The sequence below is a fragment of the Nansenia antarctica genome (genome assembly GCF_963989245.1).
Source record: "Nansenia antarctica genome assembly, chromosome: 5".
In the NCBI taxonomy this organism is placed as follows: Eukaryota; Metazoa; Chordata; class Actinopteri; order Argentiniformes; family Microstomatidae; genus Nansenia; species Nansenia antarctica.
This window is the reverse complement of record NC_137690.1, coordinates 75,741,431-75,767,888: the sequence shown is the minus strand read 5'-3', so window position 1 is coordinate 75,767,888 and position 26,458 is coordinate 75,741,431. Positions and strand designations below refer to the sequence as shown.

Sequence of the window (26,458 nt, the reverse complement as noted above, 5' to 3'; positions counted from 1 at the left end):
AGATAACCCCCCCCCCATCTCCCCCCCCGCACCGCAGGCTGAGGTGAGACTGTCAGTCAATAACGTCACAGCTAAACAAATAACAAAAGTCGTTCCATCACTTTGTAATTGTGAATAATGAATGAATTACAAAAATATCGGCGTGGGTCGATTGTGTTTCAGTTTATGAACATCAACATCGTTTAAGCGATCACAGGATGACGTGTTTAAGGTGCGGCTGAACGATGGTCACACACAACGGGGACGATGTTGACTTTCACACTGGCACAGAGCCAGGTATCAATAACACACCTGGCCTGGTACTGATCAGGTTACCTAGGTTACCACCTGACCAGGGACGTCTCCATGCCAGGAGGGCCACAGGAACATCACGTCTCTCTGCTGTGGAACAGAACCAGACGATGAAAACAAAGAAGAAACAGATGCATCACTCATAGTGACATCACATGAGGATGAAGGGGGAGATATAGGCCTATATATGGTGGTGGAGACTGCTGCACTCTCTACTGTTCTACATTTACATTTACATGTTTGGCATTTAGCAGACGCCTTATTCCAAAGCGACTAAGCAAGTAAATCATCAATCCACCAGTCGTAGCAGGAAGAGTAATCCAGCTCAGGCCCGGGGCCATTGATAGAAGGAAAAACCTTCTTCTATCACCTTCTTCTAAACCTAGCCTTTTTTAAAAATATATATATATATAGACACTGGAGAAACAGAGAAACAGTACAAGGGGGGCAATAGAAGTTTTTACACAGTAAAGGGGAAAAGCGGGTGTCTTCAGGAGACGCAGGGCTGGGGGGTAGTAGATGTCTCAGGAGGAGCAGTTAAGGTGTAACCTGAAGAGATGGGTACTGTACTATACTCTACTCTACTCTACTCTACTGTACTGTACTGTACAGCACGGATGACAGATGCAGTGGGGAAGTCATTAATCAGATTAATCAGACAGGTCACAGTGATGTAATGGTTTCCAGATGTGAGGGGGAGGGGGGGGTGAGGGGCGTCTGCTGCTCTCTGCTCACACATTCTCCTGAGGAGTCAAACAAAGGGCAGCACGCTGGAGCTTCACTCCCCACTGTGCTGTGACCTCCTCCTCCTCCTCCTCCTCTTCCTCCTCCTCCTCTTCCTCCTCCTCATTCTCCTCCACCTCCTCCTCCTCCTCTTCCTCCTCCTCCTCCTCCTCCACTAGGGATGCTCCGATCTGGATTTTTGGGGCCGATACCGATCACCGATTTTTTTCCTCAAGATCAACCGATACCGATACCGATTTAAAAAAAAAATACATAACTGTAGGCCTACTGACTGGATAGCCTACATATTTTTTGCTTTTTAGACAAAAGTTTTGATCCATTAGGCACCAAGCAAACGCAGACCCATTTTTATGGCATAGTAAAAGTCTGGCCTATCACCCAGTTAGGGCCTGAAGCCCAAGTCAGTCGATATGGCTGTATAAAAGACATCATAAACGTGGCCTTCATGGTTTACATACTTCATGGTTTACATACGTCCTCCTGTTTTCTGTTCAGTTATCTGGCTTCCCCAGGGGGAAAAAAAAAAAGAAGGAAAAAAAAAAAAAAAAAAAAGATCGTTTTTTGCGATCGGCCATTTTTGCCGATCACCGATCGAGTCATTTGGAGTGAAATCGGCCGATTTAAATCGGTGGCCGATAAATCGGAGCATCCCTATCCTCCACCTCCCCCTCCTCCTCCTCCTCCTCATTCTCCTCCACCTCCTCCTCCTCCTCTTCCTCTTCCTCCTCCTCTTCCTCTTCCTCTTCCTCCTCCTCCTCCTCATTCTCCTCCCCCTCCTCCTCCTCCTCCTTCTCCTCCTCCTCCTCCTCGCCAAAACTTCCCCATTTTTACATCTCTCTCTCTTTATTCTTTTTTTCAAACACTAACAGATGGTCGTGAACCCAGAGGTGAACCGGGTCGTGAACCCAGAGGTAGACGGGTCGTGAACAGTTTTCTTCTCTTTCTGTAACATTGTGCTTTGTTACTCTCATGGGAAGTGTCCCCTGCGATGTCGACTGTGACGTGTAGCTGGTTAACTTTAGACTAACGTACTCATCATCGTATGCGGCTCTGGATAAGAGCGTGTGTTACATGATAATGAGATAAGGTTGTTTACCAGACCACCAGATGTTAGAGGACAAAGTCTCAAACATGAGCTTGATAACTGTGAAGATGCTGCCTGTCGACCTCTGGGCTGAGTGGGGAAGTCCCACTCATATTTTTCTTGCGATAGAGAGAGAGAGAGGAGGATAGAGACAGTAGAGATCTGACAGGAAGGATGGGTGAGAGAGAGAGAGAGAGAGAGAGAGAGAGAGAGAGAGAGAGAGAGAGAGAGAGGAGAGAGGAGGATAGAGACAGTAGAGATCTGACAGGAAGGATGGGTGAGAGAGAGAGGGAGAGAGAGAGAGGATAGACAGTAGAGACTGACAGGAAGGATGGGTGAGAGAGAGAGAGAGAGAGAGAGAGGGAGGAGGATAGAGACAGTAGAGACTGACAGGAAGGATGGGTGAGAGAGAGAGAGAGAGAGAGAGAGAGAGAGAGAGAGGAGGATAGAGACAGTAGAGACTGACAGGAAGGATGGGTGAGAGAGAGAGAGAGAGGAGGATAGAGACAGTAGAGACTGACAGGAAGGATGGGTGAGAGAGAGAGAGAGAGAGAGAGAGAGAGAGAGAGAGGAGGATAGAGACAGTAGAGATTGACAGGAAGGATGGGTGAGAGAGAGAGAGGAGGGATGACATGCAGGATATGTCCGCAGTGGGTCAACCAGTTCAGCATTCACCACTGTTAGACTCTAGACCGCTGGTGGTGAAGGTCACACTTACAACAACAAAGACCTGGCTGGACTGACGATACTCTGGGGCAAAGTAGCGGCAGAAAGACATCTGTTATACAGCTCCCCTGAACTCTGAACTCTGACCCTCCCTCACCCTCTGATCCCCTCACCCTCCGACCCCCTTACCCTCACCTGAGGGGAACAGAAGGACACAGCAGGTGACACACACACCTGTTTGTCTGCTCTTCACATCCTTACTCAGCGTGTTTTCCCTGTTTCTGTGTCAGTTAAACTATGACTGATCTGAGGAGTTTCTCTGAGGAGATGTGTGGCCGTGCGACTGCAGACGTGCCAAACCCTGTCTGTCTATGCTGCTTCCTTTCAGTTAAATCACAACTCAGGGATTTGGGGAGTTTCTCCTAAGTGATGTTGGTGTCCTGTCTATTGGAACGGGCCCTGCTAACTCTTATCCCTGCTAACTCTTAGCCCTGCTAACTCTTAGCCCTGGCTGCTAACTCTTATCCCTGCTAACTCTTAGCCCTGGCTGCTAACTCTTATCCCTGCTAACTCTTACCCCTGGCTGCTAACTCTTAGCCCTGGCTGCTAACTCTTACCCCTGGCTGCTAACTCTTAGCCCTGGCTGCTAACTCTTACCCCTGGCTGCTAACTCTTAGCCCTGGTTGCTAACTCTTATCCCCTGCTAACTCTTAGCCATGCTAATTGTTAGCCCTGGCTACCGCAAAGTGGAGAACAGAGACCCAGAGAAACTCTCAGGGTAGTAAGGTGATACTAACACACCACAGTGGACCCCTCCCTTTAAGACAGTGGACCCCTCCCTTTAAGACAGTGGACCCATCCCTTTAAGACGTGGTTCAATTCAAAGCATTGTGATGTCACAACATTGCATACATGCCCGCATTCCACCAGCACACATACGCAAATGCCCACATGCTCTCCTGTGTGTGGCCCCGTGGGACCAGAATATCAAGTAATCTGCCAAAGATGTGTTGGAAATGTAAATGAGAATGAAACACAGTAGAGTCTGGGGTGGTGCAGTGGTCTAGCACCATGGCCTGGGGTGGTCCAGTGGTCCAGTGGTCTAGCACCATGGCCTGGGGTGGTCCAGTGGTCCAGCACCATGGCCTGGGGTGGTCCAGTGGTCTAGCACCATGGCCTGGGGTGGTCCAGTGGTCTAGCACCATGGCCTGGGGTGGTCCAGTGGTCTAGCACCATGGCCTGGGGTGGTCCAGTGGTCTAGCACCATGGCCTGGGGTGGTCCAGTGGTCCAGCATCACGGCCTGCTGACACCCCCCCCCCCCCTCTCTCCCCCATCCTCTCCTGTCTCCCTCCACGGTCTCTGTCCAACCAGGAGACACCAGAGTGGAAGGGGTTAGACCTGAGGATGACCTGGACTCTTTAAGGCTTCTAAAGAGTGTTCCACAAGAGCTGGGCGTCGACCCAACAGCCCACTACTAAATCAGAGTTTTTGGGGCGGTGACTTGATGTAATCAGCTGCATGTACTTAACACCTTAACCCTAACCCTATCTACCACCCTAACCCTATCAACACCTTAACCCTAGCCCTATCAACCACCAAGCAAGATTACACAGCTGTCTGTCTGTCTGTCTGTCTGTCTGTCTACAGCGTATACACATGTCGCTGCTGTAGCAAGGGTTTGTCTCCTTCACTAAAAAGGACATCAAACATTCCTCATTCCGTTTCATGCATCACAATGGAGCCGTCCTCCGACTTCTACCTCCCCCAAGCCTCCCCTGGTGTTCTACCTCCCCCAGCCTCCCCTGGTGTTCTACCTCCCCCAGCCTCCCCTGGTGTTCTACCTCCCCCAGCCTCCCCTGGTGTTCTACCTCCCCCAGCCTCCCCTGGTGTTCTACCTCCCCCAGCCTCCCCTGGTGTTCTACCTCCACCAGCCTCCCCTGGTGTTCTACCTCCCCCAGCCTCCCCTGGTGTTCTACCTCCCCCAGCCTCCCCTGGTGTTCTACCTCCCCCAGCCTCCCCTGGTGTTCTACCTCCCCCAGCCTCCCCTGGTGTTCTACCTCCCCCAGCCTCCCCTGGTGTTCTACCTCCCCCAGCCTCCCCTGGTGTTCTACCCCCCCCAGCCTCCCCTGGTGTTCTACCTCCCCCAGCCTCCCCTGGTGTTCTACCTCCCCCAGCCTCCCCACATGTTCCACAACTCCTAGTAGAAACCTCAGAGATCTGACCAGGGGGGGGGCTAAGTCCAACCATCCAAACCACAGGGGGGCGATAAACCAAACCACCACGCTGAGACACTTCCTGTCTCCTCCCTCCCCTCCGTCTGACCACAGATGGTGGCAAGCCTCAGAGACGCGGTGGGGGGGGGGGGGGGGGGGGGGTAAACGGTCCTAGCCCGACACCACATCACATCACTCAGCATGACATCATCACTAGCAACATTCCTCTGGTTCTGACTCACACACGGAGGAGGGACACCTTCTATAAACAGAGCTGAGAGGCCTGGGGTGGTCCAATGGGACGTGTGTGTAGTCGTGCCGTCAACCAATCAACACCCGTAGATGGCCGACTCCCATCCAGGTGGTCCAGTGGTCCAGTACCATGGCCTGGGGTGGTCCAACCACGCTGCACTAAGGAGCGCTATAGGAGATCTTTTCTGCCTGCCGCAATAACTGTCTGTATAACTCCTCAATCCGAGTGATCAGATTCAGGCTGGAGGATATTAAATCTGATAAGGTCACAAATGTCTAGTGGTCTAGCTTTATTTATTTTATGTATTTTATTTTAGCCTATTCTTCAATTGTCTCTTTATTTTGTTGTTGTTGTTGTGGTGGTGTGTTGTGAGCTGCTGTAATGTCTGGATTTCCTGGAATCAATGAAGTAGCTTCCTATCTATCTACATATCCATCCATCCACCAATCCACCCACCCATCTATCTATCCATGTCAGCAGGGCTTCCAGACACCCCCTCTCCTCCTTACGTTCTGTCTTTCTCCACGGTCTCTATCCAATACAACTGAGTGTACCACACTCCAAAAAAACCAACCTTTATAAAAACAAGATGCGAGCCACAACAGATCGATCTAGAACAGTTCTTGAAAGTCAATGTAGGGACTGATCAATGGCACAAGTAACATTGCCAATCAATTAGGGGTGGGCATCGACGATCGATAATTGATCGATAAGGATCTTGGTCCATCACAAAATAAAACATTTGGTCGATCACAAAAAAAAAAAAAAAAATTTTTTTTTTTTGTGATCGACCAAATGTTTTATTTTGTGATGGACCAAGATCCTTATCGATCAATTATCGATCGTCGATGCCCACCCCTAATTGCGACTTGTTGTTTCTCTGATAAAAAAACATTTGGTCAGATCGGAGACACGTGAGCTGGGAACACGAGACGCTAAATGACTCATCTGGAGCGGAACCGCTAACGGAAAGAACTTCATTTCTTATTCATTCCTCATTTACATGAACCAGCTCGCTTTATATGGGCCAAACGACATAACACAGCCGACCCAGAGGCTTAATACCAAACGATGAAATATCTATTAATATTTGAGATTAGAAGAAAAGACGTCACACCAGCCCAGACTAGGACGTGTCCAGGCAGGGCAAAGTGTCACCCGATCTAAACTATTTCAAAACAATCGGTTTAGTTTGTTCAGAGTTTTGAAACCCTCCGCTCCTGTAACTGGGTCATTCAAACCTTCAAACCTTAGTTCCCTTTCAAATCAAATCCAACTTTATTTGTCGAGTACATCAAACACACACACACACACACACACACACACACACACACACACACGACATTCCTCATCTGACTGAAGAAATCACATTCATGGCACACTTTTCCCCCTGACACCTGACTACTAGCAGGACTCAGCAGCCTAGTGCGAGCTGACCCGGGGCTGGGACCCTCCCTGCGCCGCGGGGGTCCCTGGAGGAGGGGGCGGGAAGGAGGGGGCCGCCCACGGCTCTACATCCTCCTACACACGGCCGGTCTGGACGGTCCTCCACTCCCCATGTTGTATCACACGAGGAACTTCATTTCTATATTACTTTTGAAACAATCTCCCGATCGTAATAAACGTGTAAGACTCTGACCCTGATATTACAGTTACCATCATCATCATAATAACCTTCTTTATTTGTAGGCTTCTATAGCACTTTTCCTGCGAACGTTGCAGCTCAAAGTGCTTTAACACATCCACACAGCATCAAAACAATAATAGAACAATTGCGATCAATAAACACACAATAGCACTAATCTAAACTACATAATAAAACAAGAGTAGACCATACAGGACCTGTGTAACATCCGTCCGTCCAGGACTCACCCTAACCTAGTCAGTCAGCTGAAACTGGGTCAGAGAGGAGGGGTACTGGTCTGGTCTGGTCTGGTCAGAGAGGAGGGGTCTGGTCTGGTCTGGGTCAGAGAGGAGGGGTGCTGGTCTGGTCTGGTCAGAGAGGAGGGGTGCTGGTCTGGTCTGGTCAGAGAGGAGGGGTGCTGGTCTGGTCTGGTCAGAGAGGAGGGGTGCTGGTCTGGTCTGGGTCGGAGAGGAGGGGTGCTGGTCTGGTCTGGGTCAGAGAGGAGGGGTGCTGGTCTGGTCTGGGTCAGAGAGGAGGGGTGCTGGTCTGGGTCAGAGAGGAGGGGTGCTGGTCTGGTCTGGGTCAGAGAGGAGGGGTGCTGGTCTGGTCTGGGTCAGAGAGGAGGGGTGCTGGTCTGGTCTGGTCTGGTCAGAGAGGAGGGGTGCTGGTCTGGTCTGGTCAGAGAGGAGGGGTGCTGGTCTGGTCTGGGTCAGAGAGGAGGGGTGCTGGTCTGGTCTGGTCTGGGTCAGAGAGGAGGGGTGCTGGTCTGGTCTGGGTCAGAGAGGAGGGGTGCTGGTCTGGTCTGGGTCAGAGAGGAGGGGTGCTGGTCTGGTCTGGTCAGAGAGGAGGGGTGCTGGTCTGGTCTGGGTCAGAGAGGAGGGGTGCTGGTCTGGTCTGGTCTGGGTCAGAGAGGAGGGGTGCTGGTCTGGTCTGGTCTGGTCCAGAGAGGAGGGGTGCTGGTCTGGTCTGGTCTGGTCCAGAGAGGAGGGGTGCTGGTCTGGTCTGGTCTGGTCCAGAGAGGAGGGGTGCTGGTCTGGTCTGGGTCAGAGAGGAGGGGTCTGGTCTGGTCTGGTCTGGTCAGAGAGGAGGGGTGCTGGTCTGGTCTGGGTCAGAGAGGAGGGGTGCTGGTCTGGTCTGGGTCAGAGAGGAGGGGTGCTGGTCTGGTCTGGTCTGGGTCAGAGAGGAGGGGTGCTGGTCTGGTCTGGGTCACAGAGGAGGGGTGCTGGTCTGGGCTGGGTCAGAGAGGAGGGGTGCTGGTCTGGTCTGGGTCGGAGAGGAGGGGTGCTGGTCTGGTCTGGGTCAGAGAGGAGGGGTGCTGGTCTGGTCTGGTCAGAGAGGAGGGGTGCTGGTCTGGTCTGTGTCGGAGAGGAGGGGTGCTGGTCTGGTCTGGGTCAGAGAGGAGGGGTGCTGGTCTGGTCTGGGTCAGAGAGGAGGGGTGCTGGTCTGGTCTGGGTCTGGCCCGGGTCTGGTCTGGTCTGGTCTCCTGGTCCACCCCGGTGCTGCTAGTCCAGCTAGCTAGCTGCACCTCAACTCCCCTGACTCCCTCTGTTGTCAACAACAACAACAACCCGACCACTACATTGTTTTGCATCTGTGGTTACAGATAATGTCAATACTGTCTACATCTACACACCCCATCCACTACAGTCATGTACATCCAGGAGAGAGAGAGAGAGAGAGAGAGAGAGAGAGAGAGAGAGAGAGAGAGAGAGACGTTCCTGTTATGTTAAATACGAGACGTGAACAGTCAGTCCGCCGGTGTTAGCCTAGCCTAGCCTCTCTCTCTGATGGTGTTAGCCTAGCTAGCTGCTACATACGGGCTGCGTCGCCGCTGGGAAGAGGGAAGAGGAAACTGTCTCTGGCTGTGTTCGGAACGGTATACTAGCATACTTAATGAGTATATACTGCCTACTGCCTACTAAATGCATCATCTTCTTCTTTTCGTGTCCACCAGAGAGTCAGTTACGACCACAGCTGAACACATCATTGCTCATTGAACTCTGCCAAGTCCGATGATGATGTGCATAATAAGTATTCTCTGCCAACTGGTTGTGAGATGATGTTAGATGATCATAATAAAGCTCGTCTGCTATCAGAGACACACACACAGACACGTTAAACACCAGATTAGGTTAGATACCTGTCTCACCTTCTGCGCAGAGTCGCTGGTCGGTTTTAGCGTCTCAGTTTCTCCATTTGTTGTTTGATCTGAGATGTTGAGAGATGCTACATGTCTGTCTGAGGCTAACCCTCTCACTACCCTCTGTCTGTCTGTCTGTCTGTCTGTCTGAGGCTAACCCTCTCACTGCCCTCGGTGTCTGAGGCTCTGGTGCGGCGGGGCTGGACGGGGTTGCCAGGTGGGCTGGAGGTCCTCCTCACTCACAGGGTTGCCAGATGGGATTGACAGTTTCCAGCCCAACCACAGTCTGAAAAAACTGCTGGCTTTAAAAAATAAAAAAAAAGAAGCTAAAGACTCACTGTCTTGTATAGACTTTTGGATGGCCCCAAATCAAAAGCCTCTCTCTCTCTCTGTGTCCTGTTGATGTTGTTGTTGTACTCCTGTTGTCTGTTACTTCTTGTTCTTATTTTCACTTGTTTTGTCTATTTTAACCTGCTGTGGCTTTCGCTCTTTTATTATGTTTTTTCTTTATTTCGTTCTCTACTATGTAAAGCACTTTGTGACCCTTGGTCTGAGAAAGGTGCTGTACAAATAAACTTACTTACTTACAAAAAATCCGCTAAATCCACCATAGAAGTACTGAAGTAGCCCATCCGGCGGTAATCTGGCAACCCCGTCCTCAGCGTGACGACATCACGCCTTATCAGTGGGCGGCTATGACGTCGTGTTTGACCTGCGGGTCTAATTAAATCAAATCAAATCAAATCACATCAACATTAAATCACATCAAGTTGTAACGGCCATTTACTTTACACAACGTACAGGACACCATGTCATGAAATGCTTTAGGGTTTAAACACCTCCTCAACAATCAATCAATGTGAAGCAACTTCCTAAAAGCAACAAAACGGAAGAAACTCTTCTAACAGGAGAACAATGACAACATTAAAGAGTCACAGGAGAGACAACACTGAACTATGAGCCCTGTGTTCCTCACCGTGTTAGACATGGGTTAACCTTATTCATGTTCATTTGGACCCCCTCGAAAACGAGATATATCATATCTCAAGGGGTTATTCCTAATAAAGCAACAATGTCCTCATTCATATTCATATTCAGATTGTAGGTTCCTGTTCGGGGACGTTGACATTAATCTGTTCAACTTCACCACAGATTGGTGCTTTCTGACTTCCCTCTACAACCCAAACTCACGTTTGCAGATTTGATTTCCAAATCACCCTTCTGTTAAAGTTCTGTTAAAGTTAGGTACTTCTGTTAAAGTTAGGTACTTTCACAATCCACTTGTCAGTTCTTCATTTCGCTGAAAAAGAGTTTTAAACTAGTTTATATATATATATATATGTTTTTCCCCCCATCTTTTTAAACTTGATTTTAATCTTTAACTACTTTATTTTTACGTTTCTACCGACTTTGCTTTTATTTTCTTTATTTGTCTTTATCTATCTATTAATGTTCTATCCATGGAATGTAGTGTCTTTCAGTAGGCTACTGAGAAAAGCGCTATCCAAAATAAAGGCATTATTATTATTAATATTATTATTATTATTATTATTATTATTACTACTATAATTATTATGACTGATTTTAGAAGCAGCATTTGGTTTGTGGATTTCCGTGCTGCACTGATTTGATCACCTCTGTATGAGAACAGCACCAGAGCGCCTCCCAGTGGCCTGTATGAGAATGGCACCACGGCGCCACCCAGTGGCCAATGTGCGAGTAGCCCTCAGTCCTGGATCATGACGTCAGACGACCAGTAAGATCAGGGAGCATTGAACACGACATTGAAGTTCAATGACTAGAATAATAGTTTAATACCAGTGTTGTTTTTGTTTGTTTTCTTTGGGACAAGTGTAGTGAGTAGGTGACAGTAGCTTACTACACCACTACAAACCCTACACTACAAACCCTTTTTTTTCTTCTTTCCTAGCACCAGGGGAGCCACCCCTCCCAAATATCGTTGTTTGGTACCTGTACTATATCAATGACAATAAAGACCATTCATTCATTCATTCATTCATTCATTCATTCATTCATTCATTCAACAGTAGTTAACTAGAGGAAGCTACGAGGAGGTTAATTTAGTTTAACTACCACCAAGCTTAGACTGATAGTTGTTTTATTTATTTTTTTAAGTAATTTTTTTTCTGAGTGGGGCAGTCCCACTCATATTTCTCTCATTTTTTTTATTGACAGATACAGTAGAGATTTTAGACAGGAAGGATGGGTGAGAGAGGACATGGTCAACGCTTAACCCGCTACGCCACCTAAGCGCCCCAGTTAGACTGATAGTTTAACCACATGTAGTGGTGCTACCCTCCAACAGTGTGCTAATGCTGTTATTTTGCACTCTACTGATACTATTCAGTTCCAACACCTCAGCAAAGTCTGATAACAGATGAGCGGAGGTATTTTCACTATTTGAGATTGAAAGTGTAAAAGTCTCTCTTCCAGAGTGAGAGAATGAAACACACCACACGTCTCCAGTTACCTAGCATTTATTACAGCTTAGGAAAATATATTCACATTAGTCGTTGGCATTGTTTAGTTTAGCTCTGTGTTTAAAGGAAGCATAGATGTAAAGGTCAAAGGTCACACAATTCTGAGATGATGAGATACAAAAACACATGTAAACAATTTCAAACAAGAGCATTCAGAGTCGCACATATAAAAAAGACCAACATGTAAGGTGCAATAATCAGTTATCAAATCAAAGATTATGTTGTTGTTTTTTTCTTTTCCATGTGCAAACCAATTAGAAACAGGATTAATCTTTAGATAAAAAATAAAGTGCAAAAAAACACAAGCCAGGAGATTATAATAATAATGTCAAAAGAAAGCAGAAGATAATATCAACCGTAGTCATCAACATGTGTTATGTTCTGACATATGAACTCTAAACTAGGAGAGAAACTGGGTTCTTTCGTTTCAGAACAATTGAATTGTCACATAAAACCATGCATGGATCCATTTTATTATTTCTTTTTCATCAAAAGTGTCTTTTTCAAATCCAAAGACGTCTTGTTAATAACACTGCACCTAAATGACCTGTCCAACGCATGGCCGACTCACACCAACAGAACAGCACAAACCATAAATAAGACATTTCACCAATTTTTCATCAAACCAACAGTAATTGCAAAAACGTCTCATTTGAAACATTATTTGCATTGACTTCTGAAAACAAAACCACAAAGCAAAGTTATTATGAAACTGCTTAACCGCTACATAGCTAGCTAGGCTAGCCTACGAGGGTCACCATCGTCAGAACTGGCAGGTCTTGAACACGGTCGGTCGCGGTGTGGTCTGACCACCGGTCCAGAACTCTGCTACCCGGATCCTGACCTTGTCTTTGATTCTCTGACCCGTTTTTCTTTTGAGCGCCGTGGCTCCACAGTGGAAATTCTCTCTTTCTCTCTCTCTCTCTCTCATTCACTCGCTTTACTGCACTCTCTTTAGGACAGGGTTACCTGTTCTCTTTAGGACAGGGGTTACCTAGCGTCTTCTCTACCCTCCTCACCCAGACCCAGGTTAAACCGACCTGTCGCTCGTCTTATGGAAGTACTGTGAGAGATCCTGACTTGCTCATGTCTCGTTGGAGAGAACACGTCTGTTTCAGGGGATGCAAGCTTCACCATTATGGCACCAACTCTGAATTCACCTGCACTGTCTTTCTTTTGAAGGCCACAGTTCACACGGGGACTATGACTGTTTACATTATCAATAACAACTCTGTGTCTTTGTCCTGTTGGTTAGTTAGTCAGACTGAGAACCTTCATCTCCTGTTTACTGCAAACCCTTACTGTCAGTTAGCTGGGTCACCAGAGGGAAACACATCTCTCTCCTGTTTGACACAGCGTTTTCAATGATAACAACCTCAGTAGAATTTGACCCGAATCCATGAAAAAATACATCCAATATCGTTTAGTATTCCCAAACTAGCGGCAACCATAAAGCACCGTGTGTCTGCCAGAGGGGGGCGCCAGACTTTAGGTCATAACATTAATTACGCCTTTCCTTTTTTCAGTGCAACTTTTCTTGTCATTGGTTTCCAACTCAGAGGCTCACTGGGCCGACTGACGTCTTACTGTCAAAGGACGGAACTGAGGTGATTTTTACACTTTTTTTAGTTTTTAGTTTTGTTTTAAACGTTTTGTAGTTTGACTAGATGATGATGATTAAACTGATTAAACTGATTACACTTTGGATGAAGTTCTGATTTGGACACCAGGCTGTCAGGAAGCGCCCGGGGCAGGTTAGCACCAACGATGTCGACCCCCCCCCTCGTAGAGCCGCAGACCAGGAGGCTGGAAGTTTGGCAGAAGGCCTGCAGAGGGAACATGGGGGGGGGGGCAGGGGGGCAGTAGGGTGGACAGGGGGGGGGGCAGGGTGGACAGGGGGGGGGGCAGGGTGGACAGGGGGGGGGGCAGGGTGGACAGGGGGGGGGCAGGGTGGACAGGGGGGGGGCAGGGTGGACAGGGGTAACAGGGGGAGGGGGGGGGGGCAGAGGCAGGGAGGGTGTCTCTAACTATTTGGCGATGGCAACGTATATCAGCATTAGCTTAGCGTCAAGCTAACTACTCTAGTGAATCGTTGCTAGCTGCTAGCTGCTAGCTGTCCCCTCTGCTGCCCTGCAGGTTGTTTAGCTAGCTATAGGCTATAGAGCTATAGGCTCGCCGGTTTGTGCTTCGAAGCTTTCGCCTCCTGAGGTGAGACGTAATTTTAAAAAACAACCGCCGAGAGACACAGTTACTCTAGATGACGAGAATAGTCTAGAATGGCTCCTCAATGTCAGGTGACCGGAGACCAGAGTGCTGAAACACTGCCATCTCTCCCAGTCAGGAAGTGCTCGGGTGTGTGTGTGTGAGGCCAGGTTTGTGTGTGAGACCAGGTTTGTGTGTAAGACCTGGTTTGTGTGTAAGACCTGGTTTGTGTGTGTTCGACGCCCAGTTTCAACAGTTTCAACAGCAGGGCGTGTCAACACAGCTACTCCACATCTTCATATCTGTCCTGTCTTTTATTCTGGAAGTCTGTTTGAAAGCACAACTACAAACACAAACAAAACACAACTGAAGATGTAAATAAAACATATTTAAGGAGGGGGGGGGGGGGGGTTACTGGGGGGTCTCCCAGGGAGAGTAGCACTTAGAACCTGTTGAGGTCCGTACCCGTAATACTCCACCTCACCACCGGGGGGTCAGGTGAGTCAGGTGAACAACCCGTCGCCTTTCTCTGTCTCTCTCATCGCCACGACAACACAGACAAAACATGCGCTGAACAGTCACGGGGGGGCGGCAGAGAGTTAATGGAAGGTTACCGGGGGGAGGTTAGAGAAGGGGGGGGGGGTAGGGGGGGTAGTAGTGGTTTGGCTTCATCGATCCTCACTGGCTCTCTAACAATCTGCCGATCTGAGGATTTCCACCAATTGTTGAGAGGAGGGGCGAGAGGGTAGGGGGGTGGGGGGAGTAGGGGATAGTCCCTTAGTGCCTCCCTAGTCTGGGGCGGGGCGGGGCGGGGGGGGTGCTGGTCAGGGTAAGGGGGGTCCATCAGACTGGGGGGGGGCCTTGGCCGGACCCTCAGCCCCCCCCCCGCCCTGGAGGGCCGCGGAGGCCAGCAGAGGGTCCGAGGGGGGGGTCAGGTCCATGGGCGTCAGGGTGATCTCCACCTCCCCCTTGTCCTCCAGCAGAGTGGGCAGGGGCAGGGGCAGGGGCAGGGGCAGGTGGGGGTGGGGGTGGGGGTGTCCGGGGTGGGGGGGGGCCTGGGTCTGGTTGTTGTTGCTGCTGGGGGGTCGCGGAGCCCTCTGGATCACCTCCACCATGGCCCGGCCTCCCCCTGCCCCTCCCCCCCCCACCACCACCCCCACCCCCACCGTCCCCCCTAGCCCCCACCTGGGGTGCCCGGGGCCCTGCAGCAGCAGCACGGGCCGGGGGGGCTCCGCCTTGGGCTGCTGACACTGGACCACCACGCTGCGATGCACCTGCTCACCCGGAGGAACCGCAGAGGAGGAGGAGGAGGAGGAGGAGGAGGAGGGGGGGGGCAGCTGGCCTAACACCAACGTCTGCTGGTCCTGGAACACGATCTCCACCACCTGGGGGGGGGCAGAGGAGGAGGAGGAGGAAGAGGAGGAGCAGGCCTTCTGGATCACCCCCCCGGTGGTGACGGCGGACGGTATGACGATGGAGGAGGAGGAGGAGGAGGGAGGGGGGGCTTGGCTGACCGAGGAAGGAGGAGGAGGAGGAGGGGGAGGAGGGGGAGGGGGGGCAGAAAGAGGAGGAGGAGGAGGAGGAGGAGGAGGAGGGGCGGTGGCGTCTTCTGGCCGAGGCTTTCTGGGTCGTCCTCTTTTTCGTTTGGGCGGCGTACCCCCCCCCGCCCCCGCCGGGGCCTCGGGGGAGGGCCGTTTGGGGGCCGTGGAACGGGCCCTCTGGAGCACGGAGGTGGGCGGGGCCACGGCGGTCGCCACGGTGACCGTGGTGGCGGCGGAGGAGGAGGAGGAGGTCTTCTTCTCGGAGGGGTAGGTGAGGCTGACGGTCTGGGGGAGGATCATGACGGGGAGGGGGAGGGGGAGGGCGCCCCCCCCACCCCCCATCTGCTGCTGCTGCTGAGGCCCCCCCATGGTAGCCATGGCGATGACCTTGACCCCGCCCCCTCCTCCTCCGGGGCCCCCCCCAATCCCCACCCCCACCCCCACCCCCACTCCCACCCCCCCGTCCTTGGGGGCCAGGGAGGGGGGCGAGGAGCGCACGGAGAGCGAGAGAGCGGGGGGCGGGAGCGGGGGCTTGTCCGGGACGGAGCTGCGTGGCAGGATGCGGGGCAGGTGCTTCATGAGGGCCTCCACCTGGAGGTCGCGACCCCCGGGGGCGGGGTGGGGGGGCGGGGGGCCCTTGGCCGACTTCTCACCGGACGGCAGCAGCTTCCCCCCCTGGGACGCCTGGTCCTCCTTCTCCCTCTGAGAGAGACGACAGCATGAACACACCTGAACACTCCTAAACACACACCTGAACACTCCTGAACACACCTGAACACACTCCGGAACACACCTGGACACACCTGAACACACCTGAACACACCTGAACACTCCTGAACACTCCTGAACACTCCTGAACACACCTGAACACTCCTGAACACACCTGAACACTCCTGAACACACCTGAACACTCCTGAACACTCCTGAACACTCCTGAACACACCTGAACACACCTGAACACACCTGAACACTCCTGAACACACCTGAACACTCCTGAACACACCTGAACACACCTGCACACACCTGAACACACCTGAACACTCCTGAACACTCCTGAACACACCTGAACACACCTGAACACTCCTGAACACACCTGGACACTCCTGAACACTCCTGAACACTCCTGAACACTCCTGAACACTCCTGAACACACCTGAACACACCTGAACACTCCTGAACACTCCTGAACACTCCTGAACACACCTGAACACACCTGAACACTCCTGGACACACCTGAACACACCTGAACACTCCTGAACACTCCTGAACACTCCTGAACACAACTGAACACTCCTGAACACTCCTGAACACTCCTGAACACTCCTGAACACTCCTGAACACTCCTGAACACATCTGAACACTCCTGAACACTCCTGAACACTCCTGAACACACCTGAACACTCCTAAACGCACACCTGAACACTCCTGAACACTCCTGAACGCTCCTGAACACTCCTGAACACTCCTGAACACACCTGAACACTCCTGAACACTCCTGCACACACCTGAACACTCCTGAACACTCCTGAACACTCCTGAACACTCCTGAACACTCCTCAACACACCTGAACACACTGGGGCTATCTTTATTGATCTAACAAAAGGGTTTTGATCTCTATCGGCTCTTAGACAAACTCTAAGCCTTTCTAAAAATGCAATATTGTGGTTTAATTCATACTTTCATAACAGAAAACATGTGTCGTATTGAATGGAAATATCTCTGACTGCAATTCAACAAAGAGGTGTGCCCCAGGGATCAACATTGGGACCAATTATTTTCTCTAATATAAACTCCTCAAAGAAAGTTCTGAAACGTTACTTCGGTCGATTATTCCTCCCCTTTTAAAAAAAAAAAAAAAATTGTTTTTTCAGATTTTATCCCTTTTTCACCCAATTTTGGTAGCCAATCTAACCCAACTTAGCATCCAATTATCCCCTGCCTATTGCATTGGATCCGTCGCCCGACCCCGTGGCCGGCAGTCCCAGAGGAGGGCGCCAGGCAGACTAGGCTGACTGGCTCCTCGAGCCCAGTACCGTTATTCCGGCACCCCAGGGGGCGGTGTTGCGCGACGGATCCTAGTCCAGAAATACTCCTATACCCCCCCTCGGAAGCGGCCGGCCAATATGCCGCTTCCCGTGTGCCTCGGCCATTATCTGGATCTGGCGAGCCGGGATACGAACCCCGGCCCCGGTGGGCAGCATGCACTAGCGGCCAGTGCGTAGACCCCTACACCACCGTGGGGCCATTCCTCCCCTTTAATGATACAAATTGGTATTGTGTTTTATATCGTTGAAAAGCCTGATTAGTCACTTTTACAACGAGGTACAACTTGTAAGGATCATGCATTTGTGGAATGAGCAACACAGCTAAATGTGTGAGTAGCGGCCCAAGTTTTTTGCCAAAATCCCCAATATTCTTCTGTTGGTATTCACTCTGGTTTTGAGTTGCTTGGTGGATTGGAGGATTGCACTCTCCCCAGTGGGGCAGTGTGGGGGTACTGGGGGGGTAGTAGGGCAGAGAGGCAGGCAACATAATTTAGCAACTTCTACTGGAAACTGTGTTCAGGTGACAACTGTGTTCATATAACCAACGTCTGACACACTGAGGTTAGACACACTGAGGTTAGACACACTGAGGTTAGACACACTGAGGTTAGACACACTGAGGTCCACCCAGGCTGAGGGTGTTGTGCTGCAGTACCTTTTCAGAGCCGCCTCCTTCCGTCTCCGAGCCGCCTCCTTTGGACGGCAGAGGGTTCTTCTTGATCACCTTGTGAGGCTTCGGAGGACCTCCTGAGAGACAAGATGGCCGACCGTGAGAGGATCACAGTCAACCCTAACCGCCCCCCTTAGAACAATACACACCGCTATGTCCAGGGGTGCACATAACTGGTGCGCCAGTGCGCATGCGTCGCCAAAATGCATGCTGCGCGGCAGATCAGCCGCATGAAGGCGCTGTTGCGCACCAAAAAATAAATAAAAAATAAATAAATAAATTGGGCACAAAAAAAACATCCTCTACCATGGTTGAAATTGAGGACAGTGATAATTTACAGCAGTCAAGAGAGCAGTGATGATGACGATTAAGCTTGTAGCATAAATAAATGCTTAGGCTGTAACTTTTTGTTGAAAAGTTGATTTCAGTGTTTACAGAACAGAGCAGTGCTTAAAGAGATGTCAGTTGATTTCATTGTGTTTAAAGGAGTCTGACAGACGTTCATGCTTAAAGAGCAGTCATTTGATTTTGCATTTGTTTATTTTGTTTTGCACACAATCATTTGTTCGTTCATCTTTATTTATGAATAAATGTCGTTTTGCTAATATAAGTTATCCATGTATCCCTTTTTTATCCATCCTGTGGGACGGGTCGTGACTCGCGAGCTCGGGGAGCACCAAGCAGCATCCCTAGGTGCTCCTCTGAGCACTGGCCCCAAAAAGTTATGTGCACCCCTGACTATGTCGTCTGATTTAGTCCCTTCATTTACCACGATTTAAATCATACTTAATACACCGATCATGATTCTGAGACGTGGATGGTTCTTAGAAATATTAGGACAATGAGGCGACCAGCTCAGCCTGACTGCAGTACCCTGACTGACCTGAGGGGGCAGCAGTACCCTGACTGACCTGAGGAGGCAGCAGTACCCTGACTGACCTGAGGGGGCAGCAGAGGTGACCAGCTCCGCCTGACTGTAGTACCCTGACTGACCTGAGAGGGCAGCAGAGGTGACCAGCTCAGCCTGACTGTAGTACCCTGACTGACCTGAGAGGGGCAGCAGTACCCTGACTGACCTGAGGAGGCAGCAGTACCCTGACTGACCTGAGAGGGCAGCAGAGGTGACCAGCTCCGCCTGGCTGCAGCGGGGGTTGACGATGTGCTCCTGCACCAGGAAGCGGGCGATCTCCACCACCGTGTCGAAGGAGCGCTTCAGGATCTTCTGCGCCCAATCACAGATGAGCTCGCACGCCGCCTCCGTCACTTCCTGCTTGTAGGTCTGCACCAGCTCCGTCAGCTCCGACTGGGGGGGGAACAGGAAACAGGAAACAGGAAACAGGAAACAGGAAACAGTCACTTTGTTTGTTGTAGCTTTATAGGTTACATGATTGATTGACAGTTAAAAGAGTTATTATTTATCGTTAAGAGAGTTAAAAAGGAGTACATTTCTGTTGTATTAGCTAAGAATGGGTAGGACTGCAGGTTCCAGAATGCCTTGCAGCAAGACATCTTAGAAGTTTGACAGTTTGTTTGTTGTTTTTTGAAAAATGCGGATTTTACATCGAGAACAGAAAGTGAAGTATATCTAATAGCTCGTTTTATTGAATTGAAAGTGATCACAAGTGTATGTCAGCAGATTTGTATATAAACAACCTTTCCCTTGATATCACCAGACCTAGCCATCACATCAGAAGGTAGAAATAATACATAGTTGGAGGTTTTTAACGGTATTTTACAGTTTAGAGTACAGTAGCTGTAGGTGGGGGGGTGCTGGCGGGGGGGGCAGACTAACCGGGTCGTTCTTCAGGTCCAGGTTGGGCAGCAGAGGCATGTTCAGAACCGTCTTCCTCCGGATCCCGCTATAGCAATATGTACCAGCAGGGGGAGTTAAGGAACACCAGGGGAGGCTGGGGGAGGTAGAACACCAGGGGAGGCTGGGGGAGGTAGAACACCAGGGGAGGCTGGGGGAGGTAGAACACCAGGGGAGGCTGGGGGAGGTAGAACACCAGGGGAGGCTGGGGGAGGTAGAACACCAGGGGAGGCTGGGGGAGGTAGAACACCAGGGGAGGCTGGTGGAGGTAGAACACCAGGGAAGGCTGGGGGAGGTAGAACACCAGGGGAGGCTGGGGGAGGTAGAACACCAGCGGAGGCTGGGGGAGGTAGAACACCAGGGGAGGCTGGGGGAGGTAGAACACCAGGGGAGGCTGGGGGAGGTAGAACACCAGGGGAGGCTGGGGGAGGTAGAACACCAGGGGAGGCTGGGGGAGGTAGAACACCAGGGGAGGCTGGGGGAGGTAGAACACAATTTCTAGAATTTGGGCGACTTCATTCACGAGTTGAACAACAGCTTCCTGAAAGGATATTTGGACTGGCCCCGCCCCCCCAGCCTGCGGGCCCTGATGTTGGGGAAGATGTCCCGGATGATCTTCCCGAAGTTGGCGGCGCTCAGGTTCCTGTGCTGCAGGTTCTCACAGTACCGCCTGAGGGGGGCGCCAGAGAGCAGCAGGTTAGCATGTTAGCGTCACGTGGTCCTCTGTGTTGGTAGAGCAATGGCACTGACAACGTAAGTTGTTGTGGGTTCGATTCCCGGCTGGGACCGTACATACTATAAAATATATGCACTCACTGCAATGTAAGTCGCTTTGGATAAAATGGCGTATAAATGGCGCTAAATGGCGTATATCTAAAGCGAAGTGCAGTTAAGCGCACAAGGAGTTTTGAACACAGCAGGGGGATATATACTTACGTTAACTCTAAGGTACCAATTAACAATGTTTGGAGATTAAAGCATCGCATTATAGATGGTAGTTTCCATATTTGTGTTCACTCACCACAAACCTCAGAACATAGTTGGTTGGTGTTTTCTGACTGTTGATTTTTATAGAAGCTGTATATTACATTTACATGTTTGGCATTTAGCAGACGCCTTATTCCAAAGCGATTTACAACAGATACATTTGACTAAGTAAGTGAATCATCAATCCACCAGTCGTAGCAGGAAGAGTAATCCAGCTCAGGCCCGGGGCCGTTGGCAGTCTTTGTGTCTGACTCACCTGTAGGTCTCGTAGACGTCCTGTTTGGGCAGGCAGGTGTCTGCGTGCTCCTCCAGGTGGCTGCGTATCCAGTTGCAGGTGTGGATCTGGTCGGCCGTGTTGAAGGAGCTGGGGTCAACTGCAACCCCACTGCTGCTGCTGCTGCTGCTGCAGGACGAAGACCAGACACAACAACACAGTAGAGTTGGTTGTTTACATGATAAACAACACAGTCAGCAGAGTTGGTTGTTTACATGATAAACAAAACCACAACAACACAGTCAGCAGAGTTGGTTTGCAGATACAACTTTATATGTTAATGAACCGATTTACGAACGCAGCTACAGTTAACCCACCAACCAACTGCCAAAGAGTTCCGGAACACTCCCCACCTCGAGAGCCCAGTGTTCTACCTAGCAACAACACTCTGATTGGCTACAACATGAAGCATCAACATTTCTGCATTCCTGGTGAATAAAGTCACCCTTGGCAGTCTGGGATGGTGACTGTTTGGGATGACTTTATTCACCCTCGGCTCTGAATGAGTTAGTATATAAGTTTTGGGCTGGTTTTTGGTGGATTCTGTGGTTTTTAGACTGTGGCTGGGCTGGAAATTGTCACTCCCATCTGGCAACCCTGGGTAGAGCTCACCTCTTCTCCCCAGCGCCGGGCCCAGAGGGCAGCTGCAGGTACAGGTAGAGCTTGTCGTTGTCAGAGAAGCGCTGGACATCTTGCTGTGAAGAGAGAGACGGAGAGGAACAGTCAGAAACATCATCTACACTGGCTTCCTGTTAAGTTCAGAATAGATTTCAAGATCCTTCTGCTTGTTTATAAAGCTCTCACTGGCACAGCACCAGAATATGTTCAGACCTTCTGCTAGCATATCACCCCAATAGAGCTCTCAGGTCTTCTGCTAGCATATCAGCCCAATAGAGCTCTCAGGTCTTCTGCTAGCATATCAGCCCAATAGAGCTCTCAGGTCTTCTGCTAGCATATCAGCCCAATAGAGCTCTCAGGTCTTCTGCTAGCATATCAGCCCAATAGAGCTCTCAGGTCTTTTGCTAGCATATCAGCCCAATAGAGCTCTCACTGCTGCTGATGACACTGTTAGTTGCGTGCGTCAGTACAATTGAACAATTACGACTACATAAAAGTATGTGTAAGTCTCTCTTGTCATCATCATGTCTCTGTCTTAAATCATAAGAATTAACATTTCCATTGTTTGTCACATTGAAATGTCATTAGTTTGTCTCATTTCTCATGTTTCATCCGGCAATAGCTTCCTTCAGCATCTGCAACTTTCTCTCCCCACTTCTGCAATGGTTAACTAGACCAGATCTTAACAGCATCTCGGTCTCTGAGTCCTTCGCTCAATGTCTCTTGATTTCCTTGATTCTGTCAGGAAATAGAATCGACAGGCATTGTCAGAAATACATTCCAGGTCTTTCTTGCTGAAGTAGACTCTGATGCAGCGGAGACAGGGTTGCCAGATGGGCTGGTTTTTGGTGGATTTAGCCGTTTTTAGACTGTGGTTAGGTTGGAAATTCTCAATCCCATCTGGCAACCCTGAGCGGAGAGTCTACACATGGTATGATTACAGATATCACACTGCAGGAGATGCACACCACGCTTTGTTAAAAGAAATAAAGATGTATTGTACTTTTCTACTGATAATACATTCTACTGATGTGGTCTACCATTTGGTTTTAGTTATATTGCTCTCAGTTGTTTGTACCTTTTGCTAAATCAAGCATTTAGAATGTAGAGTGCATATTGCGAAAGTTCGCAACGTAAAAAAACGCAACTGACTCCGCAACGGTCCGGTGTGCAAGGTCTCTGTGCGTAACGTTTTTTTCGGATGACGGATTAAAAAATACGCATGCGAAAACGCACGCATTGGTGTGCAAAGACCTTTAATGTGTATTTCTCTGTTCACTAAATCAATCAAAATGTTATATGTCTGCTGAATTAATACAGATTTGCATGATAATTTCAATATGAGATAAATATGTCTATGTATGTGTGTGTGTGTGTGTGTGTGTGTGTGTGTGTGTGTGTGTGTGTGTGTGTGTGTTTGGTTACAGGAGCAGTCTCCGTTCTATTAATAGCCTAGGGTCAGAGTTTTAACACTCTCGCCCTGTTGTGATGCTTGGTTCAGAAATATGGTTGTTATTCATTTCATTCTTAATGATAACATTCTGCATGCCATACATACTAGTTTGCTTCCCATGATGTTAATAGACATGCGGTTTTAGTAATCAATTATGTTGATTGAAACTTCTCTTAGAGTCTTTTAAATATTATGGCCAAATCATTTCATATTTTTTAGTACTTTCCAATATCAATACATCTCCTTTTTGAAAACATTTTAGATTCGTTCTAGAACAGCAATTCAGGTTAAAGCAAATAATCACATTGTGTTATCATGCCTTACCTGTTTCGCTGAATCTAGCATCCTGTTCGTGACGCCAAATGTTATTGGATGTTTCCCTGATGATGGGCGGTGGCCAAGATTGGTTGATCGTGATACCCAAAGTAATTATTTAAAGATTGCTCAAGGTAGACAGTTAAGATAAAGTTTATTCCACAGCGCTGGATGTGTGCCGTCACATGCAGACAGAGAACGCACACAGAATGATATTCACAGTGACTCTTATATTCTAGCTTCCTGCTGACACAGGATCAGCTGTACATTGCAAATCATTATTCTCCTGTCAAACTTGTTGTTGACCATAAAGTTAGATGACTAGACTCGGGTGACTTGGTTGCCATGACGACCATCCCATAACGGGTTGGTCGTCATGGCAACCAAGTCACCCGAGTCTATTCAGCTGGTTGGCTGGTCCTAAATATACTGACCTCTTGACCCTGATCTCTCCACTGGCCCCCAAGTCAAGTTACACGTTTAGGTACATGGCGTGAGCATGAGACAGAGAGGTTGGCTGAGTCTCAACAGTTTAGATGTTACAACTTGATTATGATTACTGATGAGTTTATACAGTGTTTAGAGTTTACCTATGTACAAAGAAAAACACATCCTATCATCAGCCCAATAGAGCTCTCAGGTCTTCTGCTAGCATATCAGCCCAATAGAGCTCTCAGGTCTTTTGCTAGCATATCAGCCCAATAGAGCTCTCAGGTCTTCTGCTAGCATATCAGCCCAATAGAGCTCTCAGGTCTTCTGCTAGCATATCAGCCCAATAGAGCTCTCAGGTCTTCTGCTAGCATATCAGCCCAATAGAGCTCTCAGGTCTTCTGCTAGCATATCAGCCCAATAGAGCTCTCAGGTCTTCTGCTAGCATATCAGCCCAATAGAGCTCTCAGGTCTTCTGCTAGCATATCAGCCCAATAGAGCTCTCAGGTCTTCTGACGCTGGTTTTCTCTGTGTACCACATGTACAAAAGAAGAGATCTGGTGAGGCTGCATTCTCATTTTATGCTCCGGATTGTGTCTCACTGCCAGTTTACATTACGGATGCAACCTCAGCACATATGTTCAAGTCAAGACTAAAAACCCATCTTTTTAATATTGCCTTTAAATGACTAAATAATTAACTTTTAATTTATTATTTATAATGTAACTTTTTTTTTTTTTACTTTTTTTTTGTGTATAGCACTTATTAAGACAGCAGTCACAAAGTGCTTCACAGGACATCTGGTAGAATATTGCATAACACAGCAAATAAACAGCCAGCGTAATTCATTAAAAAGTAAACAAGCACTTCACACAAGCAATAAAACAAATTATAAAATTATAAAATGATCAAATCAATGCAAATATCAGAAGTAAAAAGAGAAAACAACTTATAAAAATGCCATCCTATATAAGTGGTTTTTTAAACGTTTTTTTAAAAGTGGTCCAGACCCAGCTAACCTGACAGTGAGGGGGAGGCCATTCCATAATGTTGGAGCTACAACAGTAAAAGCACGGCCACCCTTTGTGTTGAGCCTGGGGACAAGGCCGTGGGACCGTGGGACAATTAAAAGCCGTTGGTCAGACGATCTAAGAGATCTAGGTGCAATGTATTGTGTTAAAAGATCAGAAATATAGGAGGGTGCCATGCCATGGAGGGCCTTAAAGGTGAGGATCTTGAATTGTATTCTAAAACGTACGGGAAGCTGATGTAAGTGGGCTAGAATGGGGGTAAAGCTCTCTTCGTTTGGTGTATGTCAGAAGCCTCGCAGCTGCGTTCTGAACTAGTTGGAGTCGAGCAATTGCGGAATCACTTAGGCAGGAAAACATTTAGTTACAGTATTCCAAACGGGAAGAGATGAAAGCATGGATGATTTGCTCTATAATATTCTTTGGCAGTGCTGATCTGATTTTGGCAATGTTTCTGAGTTGGAAAAAAATTAAATGATGATTATATAATGATTGGAGCACTTTGAGCTGCAACGTTTGCAGGAAAAGCGCTATACAAATAAAGTTTCAAAGCACTCCACCACACCACATTGGCCTGGAAGGGGGAGGCTGGTGGAGGTAGAATGACAGGCTCATTATAATGCATGGAATGAGGACAGGTATCAAACACGTCTCATTCTGTGTCATGCATTATAATAGTGTTTACTTACCAGGATGGTGTCCACTTTGCCCTGTACAGTCTTACTGCAAAAGAAAGGACACAAATCAGACAAAAGACAACTTTTCTTATTTTCTTCAAGACAATAAACAGTAATAAGTAGAAGGTGCAGTCCAGGGGAGGCTGACGGAGGTCACTGTGATCCACGGAACAGGAAAGAGGAACGGTAACAAACCCGTTCCATCCCGTGATGCATTACAACAACGAGCCCGTCCTCCGATTCCTACCTCCGCCAGCCTCCCCTGGTGCAGATCTAGGAGGGGAGGAGACGACACTTACGAGATGTTACTCTTCAGTTTCTGCAGCAGCATGCTGGGCTCCGTGTCCCCCACCTCGCCCTCCGCTAGCCCCTCCCCCCGCGGGCTAGGCTCCGCCCTCAGCCGCTCCTCCGTCATGGTTGGGTCGCGCGGCGGTGAGACAACCGCTCCCTGGACCGCCTCTGGAGAACCAACAGAACCAAACAGAACCAACAGAACCAACGTCAACAACGACAAACGTCACATTTTAGTTTCAGTTAACTAAGTTGTTCCTAACTTGAATGAATGAATGAATGGTCTTTATTGTCATTGCTATAGTACAGGTACCAAACAACGAAATTTAGGAGGGGTGGCTCCCCTGGTGTTAGGAAAGAACAAAAAAAAACTTTTAAAAAAAACACAAGAAGGGAAGGAGCTGGTTTACATAAATAAAGGCTATGTACACTATCCACTGTACTATACTGTACAGATAGACGACTAGGGTTACTTGTTCCTAGTCTCAACAGGCCACAGTGTTGACGAGGCTTCTCAGCTGAGCCGCTGTGCTGGTGAGACACAGAGACAGACCAACACACAACAGGAAGTAGTGTGTGTTTGTTGATTGGTTGGTTGGT

At 49.0% G+C, this 26,458-nt stretch overlaps 1 protein-coding gene across 1 annotated transcript; it reads right to left on the bottom strand.

Annotated features, from left to right (window-relative positions):
• Positions 1 to 14,543: 14,543 nt before the first annotated feature.
• On the bottom strand, positions 14,544 to 25,982 carry rfx5 (regulatory factor X, 5; the record flags this gene model as incomplete). Its single annotated transcript, XM_080531983.1, is given in 13 exon segments — positions 14,544 to 14,693; positions 14,886 to 15,228; positions 15,334 to 15,545; positions 15,648 to 15,962; positions 17,962 to 18,053; positions 19,081 to 19,279; positions 19,769 to 19,835; positions 20,310 to 20,456; positions 21,030 to 21,176; positions 21,630 to 21,655; positions 21,659 to 21,742; positions 25,580 to 25,613; positions 25,867 to 25,982. Coding segments are annotated over 13 exon segments (1,932 nt in total).
• Between the last annotated feature and the right edge of the window lie 476 nt (positions 25,983 to 26,458).